Source organism: Nothoprocta perdicaria, unplaced genomic scaffold, assembly GCF_003342845.1.
Source record: "Nothoprocta perdicaria isolate Ctin4 unplaced genomic scaffold, notPer1 scaffold_72, whole genome shotgun sequence".
Taxonomy (NCBI): Eukaryota; Metazoa; Chordata; class Aves; order Tinamiformes; family Tinamidae; genus Nothoprocta; species Nothoprocta perdicaria.
Genome location: NW_020455999.1, coordinates 1,550,521 through 1,571,583, shown reverse-complemented (window position 1 = coordinate 1,571,583; position 21,063 = coordinate 1,550,521). Strand labels below are relative to the sequence as shown.

At 42.8% G+C, this 21,063-nt stretch overlaps 3 protein-coding genes across 3 annotated transcripts; 2 read left to right on the top strand and 1 right to left on the bottom strand.

The window, feature by feature from the left end:
- Positions 1 to 1,429: 1,429 nt before the first annotated feature.
- On the bottom strand, positions 1,430 to 3,832 carry B3GALT6 (beta-1,3-galactosyltransferase 6). Its single transcript, XM_026051029.1, has one exon. It carries the CDS (start codon positions 3,774 to 3,776, stop codon positions 2,754 to 2,756), a length of 1,023 nt encoding a protein of 340 aa, XP_025906814.1. The 5' UTR covers positions 3,777 to 3,832; the 3' UTR covers positions 1,430 to 2,753.
- Positions 3,833 to 4,462: 630 nt separating this feature from the next.
- SDF4 (stromal cell derived factor 4) lies at positions 4,463 to 14,908 on the top strand. Its single transcript, XM_026050989.1, has 7 exons — positions 4,463 to 4,557; positions 5,142 to 5,507; positions 8,140 to 8,276; positions 8,737 to 8,850; positions 12,096 to 12,254; positions 12,735 to 12,910; positions 14,024 to 14,908. The coding sequence occupies exons 2-7, from the start codon at positions 5,200 to 5,202 to the stop codon at positions 14,198 to 14,200; spliced, it is 1,071 nt and encodes a 356-aa protein (XP_025906774.1). The 5' UTR covers positions 4,463 to 4,557; positions 5,142 to 5,199; the 3' UTR covers positions 14,201 to 14,908.
- Positions 14,909 to 16,041: 1,133 nt separating this feature from the next.
- On the top strand, positions 16,042 to 20,744 carry TNFRSF4 (TNF receptor superfamily member 4). Its single transcript, XM_026050990.1, is given in 7 exon segments — positions 16,042 to 16,615; positions 18,093 to 18,220; positions 18,555 to 18,651; positions 19,007 to 19,073; positions 19,556 to 19,782; positions 20,122 to 20,247; positions 20,658 to 20,744. Coding segments are annotated over 7 exon segments (987 nt in total). The 5' UTR covers positions 16,042 to 16,344; the 3' UTR covers positions 20,729 to 20,744.
- Positions 20,745 to 21,063: the final 319 nt, after the last annotated feature.

Below are 21,063 nucleotides of genomic sequence, written 5' to 3'. Positions count from 1 at the left end.
GTGTTGMCTTTGCTGGCCTGAAAAGAAGCTAAATTTATAAGAAAAGAAGATGGTTTTGTTGTATAAAGATTCTGTGTCCCACTAGCTTGAGGCTAACTCTGTTATTTAGGATTACTTGCTTAGTGAAAATATTGATGTCCACAAGATGCTCCAATTTCTATTGCAGGAAGGAGGCTGCCCTGGGTTTAATTAAACTGTGAGACTAAGAGCACCAAAGATCAATTTTAAGCTTCTAATCTGTTACAGGCTGTGTTCTTTTGTAACCTATGAATTCTATTTTCTGGCAACTTCCACGGCTACTGGCAGAAACCCTAATGTGCATCTTGTTCGGTTGATCGTTGGCCAGCCTATTTGAAATAGTTCCTTTGAGTTGTGTCATTTGTGTTTTTCCCCTCCTTGTTCTCCTTTCCTTCAAAGGCAATTTGAYCATTTGCTTTAGAATTGAAACATCAAACGCCCTATAGCAACAGAACTTCCCAGCTTGGGCTCAGTGCTCTACACTGCTGCCTTTATTTACTTTAGACTCTTTGGCCTTGGAATAATTTCTGAACCAGCTTCCTTTTAAAAAGGGATGACTGAGATTTGAGTGAAAAAAAAATCGAGCTCTAAAGACTTGTCCTAGAGACCATTTAAATACAAGGGTTGGCCACGTCCTGAGTAAATGAGAACCAGTAGCTTACTGGGGACAAGGAATCCCTTTTTCTGGCTGCTTTACAGCCATGGCCCTGCGTTGCTACCAGTGTAGAAGCCGGGTGAACAGATGCCTCTATTTATGTTACAGCCTGCTAAGCGCAGGGCRCAGATGTGGATCACACAGTAGTGCTGTTTTTAAGCTGCTATTGAGGACTGTGGGGAGAATTAACCAAAGTCAGTATGTAAATTACTTCTATAAGCAGAGCTATGGACATAAATGGATGAGGAGTATGTTCTTCCGAGCTTGAGACATTCCGATTTGGGATCTGCAACTCAAATCCCAACACTTCAAACACTGATTCACTAAATTCAAGCATTGCTTGACACGTAGTTCTCATGGACCTTAAAGCACTTCCTTAAACAAATTTAAAACATTTAGCAATCTTATTTTTACTATACATAATACATTTTCAATACTTATAAATAAATACTCACAGTTATAAGCACTTAATCACATATATACACAAAACACTAGTTTAACTGATAGAGCAAGTAGGTATTTTTACAATGTTAAAACCAAATTAAATTTATTGTCATCTTGTTAAATAGTAACTCCATGTTTGAGAATAATACACTATTCTGTACAGTACACCTGCCTGTCAACATATGAACAACATGCATTAGAATGGACACATGCTAAAATAAGTTATTTTTTGATATCTTAACTTGCTATCTATTTTCTTCTTTTCAGAAGGCTGTTGAAGACTATTCAAATTTTCCAAGTAGAGAATTATCATCTGCTCCAGAAGACTTTCTTAATCCTCAATAAGTTAATTAAGAGATTCAAGAACAGAAAAAAAAATCTTGATTCCTTTGGCATAAATTGTTAACTTGCAGATCTAAAAAGCAAAACCAGAAAGACATCAGCGCTATTTCTTTTTCTTTGCAACTTGTCTCTTCCTGCAAGTGAAATGGAGACCCTGGCCCAGGGAGAAAAGGTAAATGAAGTTGTATAAAAGTGCACTGTGCAACAAACAGTAAAACTGATCACAAAAAACATGCCCTTCCGACATAAAAGAAATAACTCTGCTTATACTGAGGGATCTGTTGCTTTTGGCTACAAATGGAGTTTATTTTCTTAGCTGAGGTACATAAGTTGAGATGGACGTGTCTAAAACTCAGAATACCCCCCMCTAGTCTAATTTTGCTAATTTATATTTACAGAGGCCATCCAAAACAATATAAATCTACTGCTCCATAACTTCTGACCAGAGTATTCAGTAGGATTATTTATTGTTTTAGGAAGTAAAATGTTTCTTCATATGCAGTTTGTTTGGAGGATAATCTAAGAGCAAAACCTAACCCTAACCACTGAAGRCTTCGTAAAGCAACTACTGGATCCCAGATTAAGATAATAGACTCTAATTTCTGCAAAATACCACAACCCACCCACCTTTCGGAATACAAACTTCCTTTATAGCTGCCAGATAATTTATATACAGGATATCTTTAAAACAACCCCCAAAATAGACACAAGTTACCCTAATAAATCCATTCCTGTAGGTTTGAATACTCTCCAATGAGCAGACTCTCTCCTTCTCCAACTTGAATATCCTGTGCAAAACTGTTCCTTTACTTGGATGCTTATACCTATCASTTATGTGCCTCGCAACAGCAACTGATCTGCTGTCCCATTAACATCTTCAAACCTTGATGCTTGTTTCTTTAAAATCCCCAAACAGGAGCTGTTGCCTCCCCAGTCTTGTAGATGGCACAAAGACCTGCCATGACCTACAGWAAATAAATCTAAGAATCTTCCAGATCTTCCAGCAGTTTTGTATCCAAGTTATCTCCCCCAAATTTTTAATACTGTATTTTGTGACCTATTTTTGCCTATGTTTCTCTACCATAAGCCTTTCCATGTTATTTTTTTGCCTCCTATCTCTGTCTTTTTACACCTGTACGCCATGGCACGTGAGTAGCGCTCGGGAGTTTCAGGGTTACATCGTGAATCGTGCAAATCCTCAAGTAATTCTAAAGCCCAGATTACTGGGGTTGTCCCCACATGACTGTAACCAAGCCCGGAGAGTCCTTTGACTTTTCCCTTTTTTTTGGCTCTTTCACGGGATGCCATCTTTCCTTTGGCAACACTGCGAGGGAGGCACTCCCCAGTCATACACATAGGAAAGCCTGAGCTTAACCTCCTCCTTACAGAGCTTCCCTTCCTTCGCCAGGCTCTGGTGCTTTTCCAGCATGTCCTCGATGCTTTGCTTGTGAGTTACTATGTACTTGTTGTTGCAGCCCCGCGACTTATACTCGGTGTCGAAGCGCGGGTCGTGCACCCGCTTCACRTCCACGGGAGCCAGCCAGACGCCCAGGGAGACATCCTCGCTCTGCCACGTGTTCAAGTAGTCGCGGGCGAGGTGCAAGTAGTGCACCAGATCCGCGGAAATAACGTAACCGCCGCCCAGCGCGTAGGGCAGGTAGTAGTCACAGAGGACCCAGTCGCTCTCTTTCCATTTGCCCCCGGATTTCACCCGCCCGCGGCCGGAAAAGAAGCCCCAGTAGAGGCGCCGGGGCTCCTTGGCCCTCAGCTCTTCCGTGAGCACGTCCAAGCGCACGAAGGTGTCGTCGTCGGCCTTGAGGGCGAACTGGAAGTCCAGGCGCTGATCCAGCCAGGTGTAGGCGGCCAGCACTTTGGAGGTGAGGTTCTCGTAGGAGTCCCGCAGCTCGGGCAGGAGCAGGAGGTCGCGGTGCCGGCTCTGCTCCAGCTCCAGGCTCCGCAGCTCCTCGGCGCCCAGCCCGCCGGTGCCGACGACGAAGCGGCTCCAGACGGCGCCGTGCGGGGGGCGCGCGGCGGCCGAGAGCCACGTGCTGCGGATGATGCTGCGGCGCTCCGTGTACTTGGGGCCGCTCATGATGAGCACGGCCAGGAAGGCCGTCGCCTCAGCGGGGGCCGCCGCGGGCTGCAGCCCCCGAGGCACCCGCGGCGGAGGGGGCGGCCGGTTGTGAGGGAGCCCAGGCGGYGGCCGCAGCCCCTCCGAGGTGCACTTGGCCAGGTAGAGCAGCACGGCCGCGAAGAGCGAGAGCGCGCCCAGGCCCAGCGCCGTCTTGTGGCGACACAGCAGCCGCAGCAGCTTCATGGCGGCCGCGCCTCGACGGCGCCTCCAGGCCGCCCGCGCCTCGCCTCAGGCCTCGAGGTTTAGGCGGGAAGCGCGAGAGCGCCGCCCCCCCGCTACGGCGACCACGAGGGGACAAGCTTCCTTGCGGGAGGCCTCACCGCGCTTCGCGTTGCCTCTCCATGGCTCCCGTCCCGGCCTCCCGCTGCGGCCTAAGCTCCCTCCGTGCTCGGCTCCCTCCGGCGCCGACTCAGCGCCCGCCGCGCCGCTCTCCGCCGGCCCCCCGTGGGGGAGGGCGCGGGGAGGGGCGGCTGCGCCTGACGCCACCWCACCGCCTACGGCGGCCGCCATCTTGCAGCAGGGCACGTGAGGCGGCGGCCATTTTGGTTCCGGGCAAGGGAAGGCGAAGTAAGTACCGCTTGAGCGCAGGTTTTTTTTTTTTTTTTGATATTTACTCATTTGTTTGCTTCTTTATGTATTTGCCGTGAGCGGCACGATTATTAGCAGCCGTGCTTTGCTCGCCCCTCTCCGTGGGCCCGCGGCAGCCGTACAGCCCCCCGCCCGACAAATGGCGGAAGCGGCGGCTGAAGGCGAGGCGCGGCGCATCTCCGCCCGCCTCTAAGATGGCGGCCGCCCGCCCCCTGCGCGCGCGGGAGGCGGCGGCTGCGTCTCGGTCGCCGCCTCGTCTCCTCCCTTCCCTCCTCGGCCCGTTCCTCCCGGCCGCCCCGCTGACGTTTTTCCGCCGTGCCGCGGCCCCACGGAGCGAGGCCGGGCCGGGCATGAGGAGCCGCCGCGGGCCGCACAGGTAGCGCCTCGGCGGGGCCGCGGCTTCCACTGCGCGAGGCCTGCGGGGCTTGTGGGGACTCCTCGGGTCACCCGCGCTTCTAAATTAGTGTTTTCTTGKTTTTTTCCCCTCCTGCTGTGGTTCTTTTTCCCTCAGGTCTGCACACCTGGACACGCCAAGCAGCTCGTTCAAGAGCTGTCCCCAGGAGTGTCTTTCCTGTGTGTTTCCAGCGTTATTAGTGGTGTTTTAAATCATATTTCCCCCAGGAAGGGGCTGTAGGGGGTATTCCCCACATGAGCTCTTGCCCTGCTCTCCTTTGGGTGCCCTTTGCTCCGTGTTTGCCTCTCTGTGCGTCCCTGAGGTTTATCACCTGCCAGCTCAGCTCATGCCACAGCCGAAGGGGTTTTCAGACCAGAACTTGGTCCTTAAAATAAGATTTTATCTTCTAAAGACATAGTGGAGGTTGCAATTCTGTGGGCTGGTAGCTGACACAAGGTTATTGCAATGTGTGTGTGTGCAGATTTTTATATAGGAGATGCTTTAGTAGTGACATAAATGTTCTAGAGTGTATTCTTATTTTTTTTTTTAATTTGTTTTCTTTGTAGATCTCTTACTCCATTCCAAATAATTTAATTGGCTAATAATTTCAACAAGAGTAAAAAGATGATGTCAAGACAGGTATTTCTCTGCAGTTTGGGATCTCTATATTTATCCATTCTGTTTGTATTTCTTCTAATGGATGTTTATGCGAGGCCTGCAAACAATTCTGCCCTCAAGGAAAAGGCAGCTGAGGCTAAGGATGAGAACGAGATTTTGCCTCCAGATCACCTAAATGGAGTCAAAATGGAAATGGATGGACACCTTAACAAAGAATTTCATCAAGAAGTTTTTCTAGGAAAAGAGATAGAAGAGTTTGAGGAAGATTCTGAACCCAGAAAGAACAGGAAGAAGCTCATGGTCATCTTTTCAAAGTAAGTTATCTACAGGACCGAGGAAGAAGTTGTGTCCCGCTTCCCTGCTCTTCAGAGTGGAGTTGGAGAAGTGCTTTGTAACGACCCAAAATGATGTTAGGGAAGGGGGAGAGGGGCACATCCAAGTGTAAGCACTGTATTCACATCACTGAGGTGCAAACATGCTTGTATATGCACACACCCTTCCTATGAATGCAGTGCTAGGAAGGGTTTGTATGAGTTAATAAGCTCTCTAAGCAGAGGGTTGGAGGTCAGTAAATAGAATGGTAATAGGACACCCAAATTAGTGTATTCTTTGTGTTCTCTCAGGCACTAGATGGCAGAGTTGGCTTTATTTGTGTTTTTGCAATTGAGGATTAATTTTGTCAGAGCGACCTAGATTATATCAGTGCTCTTGATGCTGATTGTGACGTGGGGTGTGCATATACCTGAGATAATGAGGAGGCTCAACAAAAGCTTTTTATCCTGCAAATGTTTCATTAACAGAGTAAAAAATACCCATAGCAACACAGACTTATTTTTTGTGGTGTGTTCCTGAATAAACCAAATAGGCAAACCCTGAGTGCCTTTTCCATTCAGAGCAAGTCCTTTGTGAATATTCTCTTTAGTGGCAGTATGTATGCAAATACAAATATTAAGAAAGCTTTCAACTTCTTTATTCCCATATGTTTTCAGGAAATGTACAGCTCTTGTTTAATAATTTGTCATTTGCAAATGACAGGCTCATTCACTTCTGTCTGGTTGTTATGAAAGGGGTTTCTTTAAAGGTTCAAGTCAGCTTCACTTAGATATTCCTTTAAAGTTCTCTTCTCTGAGATGATTACCTTAGTTTTGCAGAAGAAATTTTTGGGGAATTTTGTGGCATTCCAGACTTTCTCTTGAAGGATAAGTAAAGGGAGAAATATGATGGACTTTTATGAGAAGGTATGTGAAAAAGTTTGTCACARGCTCCCACGAACTGTGGAAATACTTTCTTTCAAGTCATAAAGAAAACTGAATGTTATGTTTTTGGTTAGTGAAACCTGAGTTTCTAGAGCATGCCTATATAATGTAAAGGATTCAGTTCAAAGCAGAAATTATTATCTAATAGGATTGCTAAGCATTTAATATATTCTCCATCAGAATRGTTTAAATTAGCTTGAGATTTATGGAAGATTCTCCTGTGTTAAGGTGGAGTTTGACCTGTGTAGGAGGTCAATGGAAAGGAAGGAGGTGGAAGGATGTTGAAAATAATGGAGCATATTTCTGATGACTGATTTTACTAGATTAATGACATTGCATAGTAAAATTCAGATTTGGTGAGGCTTACTTTTAGAGGGACCATTATCTTAATTATCTAATCTCATAAATTAGATTATGTTTCTTCTGTGCTTGGATTTAGTAGCTTTGTTCAGTAATGTAATGCACGGAGCTTTCTGCCAGGATGTTTTTGTGGTGATGCTGTTACCTTTGTGAGTCTGAAAGCTGAACACCCTGCTTCTAAGATTTGCATTTTGCTGATCTTTTCAGCAGCTTAGAGGCAGCCCCCTTGTTTCAACTATGTTTTTTTTTTTTTTCAACTTGTGGTTGAAACTTGAGGCTGAATGCATCTCCCTCATGGTCATTCATCAGTCACAGGCTTAAATACAATTATTATCTATTATTACATGCAGTGATTGATAAATAGGCTCTTCCCTTCCTGTAAGATTCTGGAGTGCATCCTTTCCCAGGCAGAACTCACTCTCACAAGTCTGATTAGGTAGAGCTTGAGCTTTGGTGATGCCTCTAAAGAGAGTTGTCTTGCAGTGTGGCAGCTGTGACTCTGTGTTTAGACTGCACTTAGATCGTTTCAAAACTGCTCCCTATATCCCTCTTCCTCATTCCCTGTTTCTTAATTTCAAGCCTGCCTTGCAGAATCTAATGCAGTTTTCATTCCTTCTGGTAGTGGTACTCTCCCTGATGGGAAGATGTTGGTTATGACACACTGCAAAATCATTTTTCTGTCCCTTTTAACTAGTAGGATTGATGCAGCACCATGTATTGTTTTTCAGACATTTGTAGATATTTCCTTTACAGAAACTGAGGGGCTGTTTATGGGTGCTAGAATGATTTCAGCTCACATCCTATGGTTGGTACCTGCTAATTCACAAAAATCTGAGTCATCAGAGACTTCTTATGAACTGTGGTAACAGGAAATAAGCTCTACTTTCATTAGCTAGAGGAGTAATGTCCTGATTCAAAYTTCAAGATAAATGCGATGCTTGTTACCTGCTTGTTATCATGTGATTTAAATATAAAATGCAGATTGGAAGTAATAAGTTTGATGGCTTTGATCTAAAGGAACTTAAATGTCAAGGCRAAAATACTCTGTTATCTCTTCTTGTTTTTTAACAGGCCCTGTTCTGTATCAAACCCCCACTTGTTCACGGGCTAAATGCAAGGTGTACAAGTGGGAAACTGCTGCAACAGCTGTGTTTTTATTTGCTGATTACAGAAAAGCTGCTGATGCTGAATATTTTGCTTCATATATGCAAATATACGATATTTAAAAATCTCCTTATGCTGCTCTACCTAATGCAACTAAATCATTTATAAGATCAGGTGCTTGGGTGTTTTTTGACTTAGGCTGCTTGTCTGTTGTTCTTACACACAGAGTGGATATAAATAATGATAAAAAGATAAGTGCCAAAGAGATGCAGCGCTGGATCATGGAGAAGACAGATGAACACTTCCAGGAAGCTGTGAAAGAGAATAAAATGCACTTCAGAGCAGTAGACCCTGATGGTGATGGTAAGATGAAGAATTTGTCAGTCTCCTGATGACACCAAGTCAGTTGCTAGTGGCCGAACTAATTGGCTTCTCTTTGGATGTGCTATGATAAGTCCTACTTCCTTTGCTTGTAACCCTTTGGATCCCAGCAACTGAGATCCATGCAGAAAATAACAGAGCAAAGAAATCARTCAGCATTGTAGTCATGTGTTGACTACTGCCTCATTTCACTCACAGACACAAGAAATTGGAAGATCTCTGGGGATGGGAGGATGAAATGAAAATGAAAATACAATAGATTATTTTCAAAAGACTTGTTTGCCCTAAGGAGACATGAAGTGAATCAGGGGACAGCTGTTATCTTACTGTTCAGAAAAGTTGGTGTGATGGCTATGGTGCTGAACTCGTTAAGAAATGAGGCTGAAAGTTAAGTGTTTTGAAGTACTATGTATGATGTTTGAGATGTGGTGCTCTCTTACAGGTCATGTGTCCTGGGATGAATATAAAGTCAAATTTTTGGCAAGTAAAGGCTTTAATGAAAAAGAAATTGTAGAGAAGATCAGAAACAATGAAGAGCTAAAAATTGATGAAGAAAGTAAGTGCACGTTACCTCTCTAAAATCTGAGTGTCAAAACTGTCCTTATCGTGAGAAGAAGGTCTTAGCTGCTGTTCAGCACCTAACCAGTCATAAAGTACTACATTTTCCTGGAACTCATRTCTATGATCCTAAACACTCCTGATAAGAGTTTACTACTGAAAATTGCTTATTTCTTACTGCACATTTCAGTACTTTTCTATTATTTTTTTGTAACAATCTCCTCAGTGAATCAGACTTGTGTTATCTGTGGTCCACTGGTTGGGGGTGTTAGGTGCCCTGTTGCTTCAAGTGAAAAGGAGGTGGCCACACACGATTCCCCTCCTAAAACTGAAGAGACCCATATAGCTACCAAACTATGCTATGTTTAAAGAGATGTGTGCTTAAGCATTGCAAAGCATGCTAGAAATTAATAGCAGAAGTTTACCCAGCAGTTGTTTCATGCATCTGAAAAGTTCTCTGTTGAGAGAACGACTTTTTAGGTTAGCAAAATCCATCATTTCTTCCTTATCACTTCTGAAACTTTCCTTGAATCTGACTTGTTCTAAATATGGTAGCTCTTCAAGGAGTAAATTTCCCCCCACACACCCCATCCCCGCCATCTGAAAGTATTTAAATTTACTGTTAAGTAAAACATTGAGCCCTAGTCTTTCCTTGCAGGAATTAGTCATTTAAAAGTGAGTTATGTTATATTTTCCATTTATCAAAAAGCAACTAGAATGCAAATCGGCCTTTGAATTTCATGGCAGGGAAAATACCTGTGCAGTATGTTCTATGGCACTGTGGTTAGCTACAGTTTACAGGAATGCTCATCAGATAAAAGATTTGCTGAATAAGGGAAGTGTGTACACCACCAATTTTCTACCTACTTGACGAGCATTGTTTGGGAAAATCAAATTAGCTGTCTACCGCTTCCTGAGGATGATGGGCAAAGCTTCTTTGTCAAACTCCACTGCAGTGTAAAAGTGCTTTGCTGCTGGKTTTTTTTTTTTTATTTTWTTTTTTTATTTTTTTTTTATTTTTATTTTTATAAAATAACTCATTATGTACATTCTCAGACATAGTCTGAGGCAAAAATTGCTCTAATAAAACAGTTTGGATGCCAGGCCACAGCTGGGGCATGACTGTGGTTGACCAAGTTGTCAGGTAGCTGCAGCTTCAATTAGTGGTTGACACTGAGTTCCAGCTTAGCCTGAAGGAAGAAGGCAGGAGAAGGGAGGTTGATTTGTGACTTCTGAGCATTTGGGGCTGACAACACAGAGTAAGCATGGGCTTGTTCTGTATTTACTAGTGCACTTGAAGTAAGAAATACTTCAAGCAAATTCACTTTATGCTGCTTAATAAGACCGAAGGAATCTTCACAAAAAATCTTTGAAGAAATAACTTATAAATGTAACTGTCAGTTCAAAACTATAGATACTACCACTTGCTGCTTTATTCTCTTACAGCTCCTCAATTCATGCAGGAGCTGCTTAGGACAGATTAAAAAAAAGACAGACTTAATAAAACAAAATAGAACATTTTTTTTAATCCAAAAGAGCTCGTGATCTTAATCTGACAACACCTGACTGGTACTTCAGAGCATTTACAGCACTTCTGAAATGCTTCAGATTTTTATTTGCTAGTATGTTCTGGGGGATAGCAAGGTGCACCACAGACTGTATTTTTCCAGCGTGTCATTTAGAAAATGCCCACACTTGAGAGAAAAAAAAAATCTGCAGGTATCTCTTTCCTGTTTGGTTGTGCTCAGGACCTCTAGGKGTATGTAATGTTCATGCTATGTGTTTGCAGTTTGTGTGTGGTTCTCTCTCTTCAAATCTGTGGCGGACGCTTAGTGGAAACTGTTATTCAAATGAGGTTTTTTCAGTTGAGTTTAGGAAAAATGCTCTTAAGGTGCTTGTCAACATGATGTGAAATGTAATGAGAGAAGCAGAAACGTGAAGAGATTTCTGGCACGTCTGCACGGGTTCAGCATTTGCTCCTTGAAGCAAAAGTATTGCCCTTCATTAAGTTGTAGTGGTAATTAAAACATTTGCAGGGCTTAGGTCTGAAATCAGCTTGCTTTCTGATACGTGATAGATAATTAGTTAGAAAAAAAGGAATAAGTACTTGTAACCTTAGGTAAATGCAAAACGAAATGCATTTCTTGGTGCTGACTTTGCATCTTCTCCTTTCTTTGCTAAAGTTGCTCTCTTAAATCTCTRCTTCCAAGAAAATGAAAGTTTCTTCCAAAAATGCTGGCTAGTCTTTTTGAGGCTAAGAACATAATTTGTCTCTGGGTAATGGATTCTTTTGAATTCTCAACCCTTGGCAAGATAAAGAAGCAGGAGCAGGGACAAGATAAAAAAGAATCTTTCATAGCTTTCCTAATACCAAACTTTACTGGTCCAGCTGTTCTGTCTGTTCAGTTAGAGGCCTTGAACAGAGCAGTTATCCATGAGATATATTTGTGATTATTTTAAAAGTTAGGCATATTTTTAAATTAAATTTAATAATCTTGTGTTTAATTTACATTTGTAGTTTTGTGGTGGAGGGTAGAGCTGCTAACTGAAATAGCAATATGGTGGAAAAAAAACAACCTTTGCACTGTGCAAGTGTGTAGCATACATAATTCTATCATCGCTTTGTGGTAGATCACTATCACTATGTCAACTATTTTCAAATCTTTTGCGTTTGTGCATACCTTAAAGCAGTTGAGCAGTGCTACAAGTGTTTCTGGTTTAGGTATTGTATTAAGAATGCCAAACTGGAGTAATAAAATTAGGCAGGGTGATGCTGGAGTGATAAAACATGCCCATTTAATCATGCTTGGAACTGCAGTGTGGAAGAGCAATATTTTGTGATCYGTGGTAGACTTACAAAGGAGCCTTAGAGTAGAATAAACTTTTCTAATGCACAATGCATTAAAAATGGTGCTTCACAGATCAGAGGCGTCTTCTAGATCTGTCACTGGTTGTGTTTAGTAGTTATGCCTAGGAGTTTGCAAGCATCTAAGTACTCTGTACTGCACAACATTGAATTATTCATAGTTACTACCTAAAGCAGCTGTTTTTTTTAGTTTCTTCTACAATACTTTCCACTTCCTGTACTGATTTTTTGATGCAGTTAGAGCTAAATCTTTATTTTCATCTCTTGACTTCAGCTCCAAGGTTTGGTTAAAGAATCTTTTCTAGTGTGTCATCTCTTTGCTATTCAAGCTAATTGCACTTCGGTTTAATGGCTTAAACCTTGCTTTTTTTTTTTAGCACAGGAAGTTTTAGATAACCTGAAGGATCGGTGGTACCAAGCTGACAACCCGCCTCCTGATCTGTTGTTGAATGAAGAAGAATTCTTGTCCTTTCTTCATCCTGAGCACAGTAGGGGAATGCTTAAGTTTATGGTGAAGGAGATCATCCGAGATCTGGGTATGCCATTTGAAATCAAGCTTTTTTTGAGAGTTGTTTACTCTCAGCAGTTTTATTAGGTGCAAACTTCAGCAAAATGTTTAAGGAAAATACAGCATTAGCGCAGATGCTGACATTACTTGGAGTTGTCTGTGGTTAGGTTAAGAAAAATGAAGTTAATACAAATGCGTTTAGGTTAATAAAAATGAAGAGTGCCCACTGATACCTTAAGCGCGTGACGAGCAAATAAAACTTATTTAGTATRCTGAGTGCATTTGGTTTTGGCTTTCTAAAACACTAGGTGAATCATAATGCAGACAGATGTCTGCTACCCTCAGAGATATAGGTGCTAGTTATTCTTTTGTGCTAGAGTCAGGATTGTGGCCTGCTCAAAGCAGGCAGACTCTACCAGTGACATCTTTGACGTGAAGGAATTTCTTATTTTTCCATGAACTTGAAGCAAGCGCTTTTCAACTCCGTTACCGTGTGCTCCTGTTGCAGATCAAGATGGTGATAAGAAGCTAACGCTTTCAGAGTTCATTTCATTACCTGTTGGCACTGTAGAGAACCAGCAAGCTCAAGATATTGATGATGATTGGGTAAGAGACAGAAAGAAGGAATTTGAGGAGGTTATTGATGCCAACCGTGATGGTATTGTGACAATGGAAGAGCTGGAGGTAAGACTCCCTTGACTATTTATTTCAAGTATTTTTCTAAGAACAATAGATGATTTCCTAATAAAATTCAAAATCCAGGAATATTTGAATTAACAATACTGCTTATTTACTTGACCTCTGGATTATAGTGTTTTTCTATATTGGTTATGGGCAGGTGTAATGCTTGCTTTTAAGAGGAAGGGGAGTTTTCCTAGCGCAACTACTATTCAGAGTAATGCTTTTGTTTTTCTCGCCATATAGACACATGGCTACATAGGGCATAAAAGAAAGTCACTAAATTCATTGAGTCTTCAAATTAATGGCACCATGAGTCGTAATTTCAGTTAAAAAGGAAGTATTTGACAATCTATGTGATCCTGAAAAAGAAAAAACAACCAACCCTGGTGCCCCGCGAGCCTAGAAGATAACAGATGTGTCTTGTCTTTCAGAGCGTATGTTTTATTATTAGGACAAATACTTTTCCTAATAAACTTGTCTATAGAAGAGTCTATAGAGAGGGTTTTGTAGCCCTATAGCGGTGGCCCTTGGGTGGCAAGTGGAAGAGGCTTGTGGCTTGTTTCTAGCTCTTTTCAGAGTGCTCTGAGTGCCAGCATTCACAYTGCAACATAAGCAGTGTGAAAGGATAAGCTGTAAAATATTGGTCCTTTACCCGAGAAAAATGAGTGTAATTTTAAAGTTCCTAACCTTATTAGTTATCAGAGGTGTTAATTAATATATGTTTGTAAACTGTTACAGTTAGACATAGACAAAATATGAATAGATTTTCACTGAAGATTTTATCCTAGAAATAGCTGTTTTATCTATGATCTTTTTCAATAAAAGTGTATATATTCAGGTGGTGTTCTAATTGTAATGTTTTATAAAATAGCATTTACAGCATTTTATGTGAAGAAAGTGAAAGTAAAAATAATCTCTAGTTGTTCTGTATCATGAACTAAAATGTACAATTTGAAAAACTTGAAATTATTTCAGGTTAGGTAATGGATATGTTTCGTTTTGATTAAAGACTTCTGCCTCCATAAATCYGTTTGGCAAGTAGTTTAAAATAGGTTTATGATTCTGCTTTGTGGAAATGTGTATTTAGGGAGTGCAAATGGTTGTCTCTTGTTTCAGGAATATATGGATCCTATGAATGAGTACAATGCCCTCAATGAAGCCAAGCAAATGATCGCAGTAGCAGATGAAAACCAAAACCACCACTTAGAGCTGGAGGAGATCCTGAAATACAGCGAATACTTCACTGGCAGCAAACTGATGGACTATGCACGTAACGTCCATGAGGAGTTCTGACCACGCTCACTTCTTCAGAGCTCTGAAGCACCTTCTCACCTTCCCAAAAGAACCCACCAAAACAAACGAGAAAGTTACCTTGCTGCTATCTGTGTTGTATGCATACAGTGTGTTGTCTTAGACTAAAAGCTCCGTCCGTATAAATAAAAAACCTACAGTTCTGTTGCCTGCAATACAAAGAGACGCAGAGGCAGGGGGGGAGTCTAAAAATAATAGTGCAGATTCTGGGTTTCATCAACTCACCCTCTTTTGTGCAGTTAATCCAGCTGAATTTCAGCTGCTTTTTGCTAATCGTATTTGGTGAAGGCGTCTTAAATATTTTTCCCCCCTTTTTTTTTTGGTTTTGTTTTGTTACCTTCATAGCTGCTCATCCATGGAAATCACGAATCACATTAAAAGATACCGGCTTTCTTAAAGGGTTTATTCAAATCCATAGGTTCTGATGTCATGAAAAATATCCATCAGTAGACTGATTAAAAAGCTTCTATTTTGCTCAGCAAAATATCCCTCTGAATTTTGTGTACAACTTRGATCCACTTCAATATTTCTTAGTTTAAAAAACAGTAAATTGTTTCAGGATGCTGCCCTCTGGGCTGTTTTTGCTATGTGTGGTTTCTATAGTCATGTCACTTTTTTTTTTTTTCCACAATTCTACTACCAGTATGTGTAGTCAGCACATATTTTAGTGTTGTAAGTACTTAGTATCAATGAATTTCTCAGCTGGTGTCATTGCATTTGTCTCTAGAGCTCCGTCCTTCATGGACTTCAGGGATGTGAACCCTGTTGCGCTAGCTCRTTTGAAGGCATCAGCTCCACTGTTACTCTCTCATAACTGGTTTCCTGTAACTGTTATTAGAAATATTTAAGACTTGAAAGAAAAGAGATGATAGCCATATTACTGTTATTCATTTGTTTACAAAAATCTCACTTATCCTCCAGTGGTTTTTTCAGTATATCTCAGTCTAACCCTATACTGTTGAAGACCTAACATACAGGTCTCCCCCTGTATCACTGAACTAGCTTTGGAAACTGGGGCCAGGAACTTGCTTTAAAAGTGACAGAGAACCTGTTTTACATATGAGTTAAAAGGAAAACTGGTTTTACAATGTGACTGTTCTTTTGTTGACCTCTATACCATGMCTGTGGAAGACTAGGACTGTTTAGGTCTGAAAAAAAAGCCTGAAATTAACTCTGAAATACAACACTAAGGGGAAGATTTCTCTGTGGAGTTACAGATGCTGCGTTGAGCTCATGGGATCCCTCTTCTAGGATGGTGATTTCTGCTTAAATTCCTCATTAGACCTGCCGCAGTTGCTTGTTTCTCTGCGGGTGAGTGATGCTGATGGACTCGTGAACACTAAGGCTGCAGCTGCTGCTGCCTTTGCTTTTGCATCGCCTCTGCCCGAGCAATGYGCAGCCAGCTCCGAGGAAGCTTTCTAATCAGTCTGAAAAGCATCTCCCAACACGAGGATCATATCCACTATGGTCTAAAATAAGACAATAATTTTGATTAGGCTTCTATCTTTACCCTAAAAAGCTTTTTTTTTTYCCCCCCGAAGGATTGCCTGAAAATCCAAGACACTATATTTGATTAAATTTATTAATGTAAATATTTTTTTTTGATTGTGTATTTTTGTTTTCTGTTGTTAAATGGCTTGTATCTTATCCAAGTGACCGTTTTTCAAATGCTTCACAGCTGTAGCTCTTGCTATCCGTGAGGAACGGATCAAGACTGTCGATGATCTCGCTGAGACGAGAAACGTCCCATTAACAATACTGGTTTTATGCAGCAATAAAAGTCACAGGTTTACTGTTAACGTGAGACCACTTGGAAAGAATTTGTACTTTGCCTTAAGCCTGTGTGGGCTGCCTTTCATTTTACCTAAAGCTCCAGTTTGTGAAGATTTTCATGTGCTAGAAAAACAAGAAGCATCTCCTGCTTCTTCCAATGGGCGAGCTGGGCGCTTGAGCTTTAAGCAGAGAGTTGTGCCCCTTGCCGGGGGCTGGAGCGCGCCCGGCTTTACAACTAACAGTGGAAATCTTTTGGTAATTCAGGACGTTATCTTTCTGCCTTTGAATATTGAATTTTGAGCTGCAGAGAAGTGCACTTTCTGAGGAGAGAGGAACCGGTGGGCGTGGAGCACATGCTGGGAACTTCCCGGCGCCTCGCATATGAACCGCTCTGCTCACCTGCAGCCTGGAGTCTCTTCCTCCAAGATTTTGCCACTCGCAGGTTTTTAGCGGGACTCCCGGGCGCCGTTATGGGTGCGCAGATGTTAGTTGTGAGGTTTTCCTCATGGTTTTGTGCTGTTCTGCTCTGGCTGCTGGCCGTCGCTCTCGCCCAGTGCCTGGGGCTGAGGTGTAAAGAGCACGAATATCCCTTTGGCGACAAATGCTGCAAAGACTGTGCTCCGGGTGAGTAACCTTCGCTGAATATCTGCTGTGCTTGTGGCATCTCACTATATCGAATATCAGGTAACAACCCCCAGGTGGTGTAGAATAGCTTAACAGTTGAAAATACCATGCAGACGTATGAAATGYAACGGGGAAAAAAAGCATTTGGGCATTTCATATCCTAGTTATTTTTAACGTGTGGAATTTCGGAAGTCTTTGCTGAGAGAGTTAATGTTCTCGATGTCGTTTGTACAGCTTGTTTTCGTTAATGTGTTAGACTTTCATTGTGGGCCTATCAGCTGAGAAAAGATGCTTCTGTTACCATCCTTTCACTTAATAAAATGCAACTCAGAAATACTGCAAAATAGTAGAAACCTTCAGGTAATTAAGTCTGTTAAAGATTATTTAAAAGCTTGCTTTTATATCAAGGTTTGTACTAGCTAAGACTTTTTTTAAAGCAAAAATGCAACACAATAAATGAAAATTGAAAACTCTAAATGTTAAGCAAGCATTCTTTCTTTCCCAATGGTCTAGGGGAGAATGGTTTTTCTCATTATAGAAGTGACTCGATGGTGCAGACTAACCACAACTAACAGGTGACACTGCTGTTCAAGGAGCAAGTGCATTTAGTACTGTCAGTACTGACAGAAAAGAAGGGTAGATCTTTACATCTAGTGAGAGATTAGATCTCGTCCATAAATGCCAATTTTTCATTTATTTTCTATTTTTATAGGTAAGCTTGCTGCAAAATGCCTGTGTTCACTGATAAGGTAGAAACAGTAGCATCTTCTAAGGGGCTGAACCAATGGAGAGATAGGAGACTTGAGGCAGCTCATTGCATGTCCTCAGAAGTATTGAAGTCTGATAATCTCTGTGTCTAGAAGTGTTTTGTTCCATGTTACTCTGAAAGAGCAGCCTTTTTTGCATGAGTTTCAAATCTGTTGCTGTTGGGAAAATGAATTAATTTGCATTGTGTCACTGAAGATTTCTTTTGACACTGCTAGCACCCAAAATACAGAGAAAACCAGTGAGAAAGAAACTTAGTGCTCATGTTTTGCTTCCAGAACAGGAAAATGGAAAAAAACCCCAAAATGGGTTCTGAGAATAAGGGCACATTTGAACACAGCTATAAAACTCTGATCATTAAAATTGTGCGTAATTCCTGCTGCGYTTGTGCCATGTGGATAGAAGTGAGACGGGAGGAGTGTGTCCGACTCCTTTTCCAAGGTCCACTGTTGACTTGGAATGTACCAGGAAAACCATTTGGGGCRTTGCCTCGATTCTCAACAAGTTACTAGAGCACTGCTAGTCTTGCTAACTGATTAATTTACAGTGATTTTTATAGGACAAGGTTGGGGGGGCTTCTAGCTCTCCATCTGCTCAACGTTTTTAGCCACGTTTTGAATGGAAATGTGATTTGGGGCACTTTTTCACTTTAACATATGGGAACGAAGAGGAGTTTTTTAAACTTTCTCCTTCTGCTTAATCTTTATTTTAGGTGAATGGATGACAAAACGTTGCACAGCAACAACAGAAACAGCCTGTGCTCCCTGCAAAGATGAGTTCTTTAGTACTGAGCACAACCACAACTTCTGCAGGAGYTGTACAGTCTGCAACGGTTAGTAAGTCATCCGTAGAGTGGTCATTTCCTTATGTGGCTTATATAGAGCTAATCATTCTCTATACGGTTCCTCTTTGCTTTCTCCTCAAAAGATGGTAGCATAAAGCACCTAAAGATGGTAGCATTTCACCCGGGAAGATCAAATCCAAAGACTTTCTGGGTTCTCGTTTCAGTAGCTTGTATCTCCTGATCTCTACTGATGACAGACCCTTCAAAGGGGTTTTAAACTGCTTAAAAAAAGGGGGTTGAAAATGGTGATTATTAAAGTTTGCCCTCTGCCTGCGGTGGAGAGGCACCGAGTAACYGGCTGTGTGCTCCGTTCCGCTCTCCCTAGGGCAGGGCAGCAGGGAGGTGAAGCGCTGTGAGAAGACCTCGGACAGGATCTGCACGTGCCTGGCGGGGTACGCGCCGCTCAACAGGCAGGCGCGGCGATTTGGTAGGTGGGGATGGTTTTCTTCTTTCATTTGCATCTCCAAGCAAATGTGAACTGCGGGGCGGCCGTGCAGCTGCTGCTCTGTCATACCCGAGCGGCTGCAGATATTGATGCTCTTCTCCGTCATTAATATCCGTAATTAGACTCCGGAGAAGGCAGGAAAGCTAGCCAAGTACTGAAAACAAACACCGAGCACGTTGTCTTACTCCTGAGCTATTGTAGGTTGGTTTCGTAAGGTAACGTGGGTATGGTTGGGTCTGTTCTCTTAGTTAGACTGTTAGCATATGCTATCATGCAATTGCTGTTTAACTGTCATGTCATTATGTTACCAACTTAGGTCTAATTCTTTCTTTTCCAGAATGCTCACCCTGTCGTGAGGGGTTTTATTCCACAGGGGGCAATGAAAGCTGTCGTCCTTGGACCAAGTACGTATCACAAATACACTCTGCGCAGCGATTTTCTGCAGCAATAAATGCTCAAGCCCTTCTGAAAGCTGCTGGATAGAATAAACTGSCAATAGATGCAGTGAAATCCTGATTGACTGTCTGGAGCCTTTATGTTGGTTTGAGGYATCTGTCTGCCTTCTGCCCTTGGCCTATCGGGAGTATTTGCAGCCTTTCCTAAGGCTCTGGATGCCTTTCTCTGGCAAAAGGCTCCCTTGTCAAATGGAGCTGTGCGCAGGCACCAAGTAAAACAGGTAACTGGACCACTTTGGCTTTTTTCCACTGATAACTTTGATATCGGACACTTACTTGCTCTTTACATACTTGGAGAATCCCAAAGAGGTGAAGGTTGAATATGATGTGAAGAAGAGTCACAATGTTCCCTTCCTTGTTCCATGCAGATCACTTACGAAGGCTGTGTTGAAACCTTTGAGAAACTCCACTAATTTATTTTACGTCTCTAGCTGTAGCGTCCTTGGAAAAGAGACCCTTCGAGCAGGGACGAAAGCAGAGGACGCAGTTTGCAGCAGCGCGGGGACCGCGCCAGCCGCCTCGCCGAGCGTGACCTCCGCTCTGCTCCTCTCCACCACCCAGCGCAGCACGAAGGTGCTACCTGCGACGCTCTCCCCGTCCAGACCCAGCGTGGTCCCCTTTGTCGTCTGCCCGGATAAGAACACAGAGACTAACTGGGGTGAGGAGGGCGAACGGCCGAGGCGTAGTCTGCTGGTAGCTGCCTGAGCGGGTCAGAAATGGCATTGCAGCTGATTTCGCGAGAAATGCRGGCCTTCTTTCTCAGAAGCAGTAACTGCTCTTTCCACCCAGTCTTGCAGTGGCCACGTGCAGGGTTCCAGCCTTCTTGGTGTCTTTCTTGGGGGCTGAGACCCCTGCGCTGTGGGATTCAGGGGTGCTCACTATTAAAACTGTTCTGCTCTCCCTATTTCGAAGACAGAAAATCCCCCAAACTTCAACTAGAATGATGTATCTCTGTTGATATATCCTTTCTATGTTTTTTTTTTTCTCTTCTCTTTAGGTTCTTTATCACTTATCCTTATTTGCCTGGTACTGCTTGTGGTGTCCGGAATGTCCATCCTCTTGTTGATTATCCAATCGGCCAAAAGAGACACCAAGAAGAGGCCTTGTAGGAACACCCAGCAGGGTGAGTGGCTTGTTAGGGCGAGACCTTACAGAGAAGAGAATAATTGGGGCTCGCTAGTTGAGCTTAAGGAATTATTTCCATTCAAATGAGATTGCCCAACTGTGTAGCGTGGAGTCACCTGTGGTGAATGTTGATAGTCAATTCTCTGGTCCTGATGCCTCAGAGGTGTCAGTATCTTGCTTTGTATTATAAAGCACAGACTCCCCTGTTACTGTGCAGGAAGATTGAATTTCTAGAGCGTGCTCTGTAGGGGAGCAATGCTAAAATACTGCTGCTTAAACTCGGTGTTTCCGAGCATTTACTGGAAGGACAAGCACTGAATCAAGTCACTCGTATGTGCTAGGCAGCCCTGCCACCCCCTTTGCCCTTCTTTGCCTACTCTGTACTTTGTTTTCTCCCCTGTCTTTCAGAAGGACCAAGCTTTTCCCTTCCTATCCAGGAAGAACAAATCGACTCCAACTCCAGCCTCATCAAAAACTGACTCCACGTCGCATTAGCGTTCCCTGCGTTTCTGAGCCCATCGATTAGCGAGGGATGCGACGGAGCGTCCTCTCGCTGCCTCTGTGGGGTGTGCGTGCAGCTCCTGGGTTGCCCTTTTCCTCCTCTGAGTCTCCTTGATCAGCCCTTCCGCATCGGRACCCGTGGGTGTCATCGCTGGCGCTGTGAATCGCGTGATTCCTCCTCTCTTCCATGCGTCCTGTGCCCAGCATCCCTGCTGCCAGGGATAAGTGGATAAGCCCCTCTGGATGACTGTAACTGACGCTGTTTATAGTGACAAACCATTGTCTTTAGATTGAAGAAATTGTTTACAAAGCT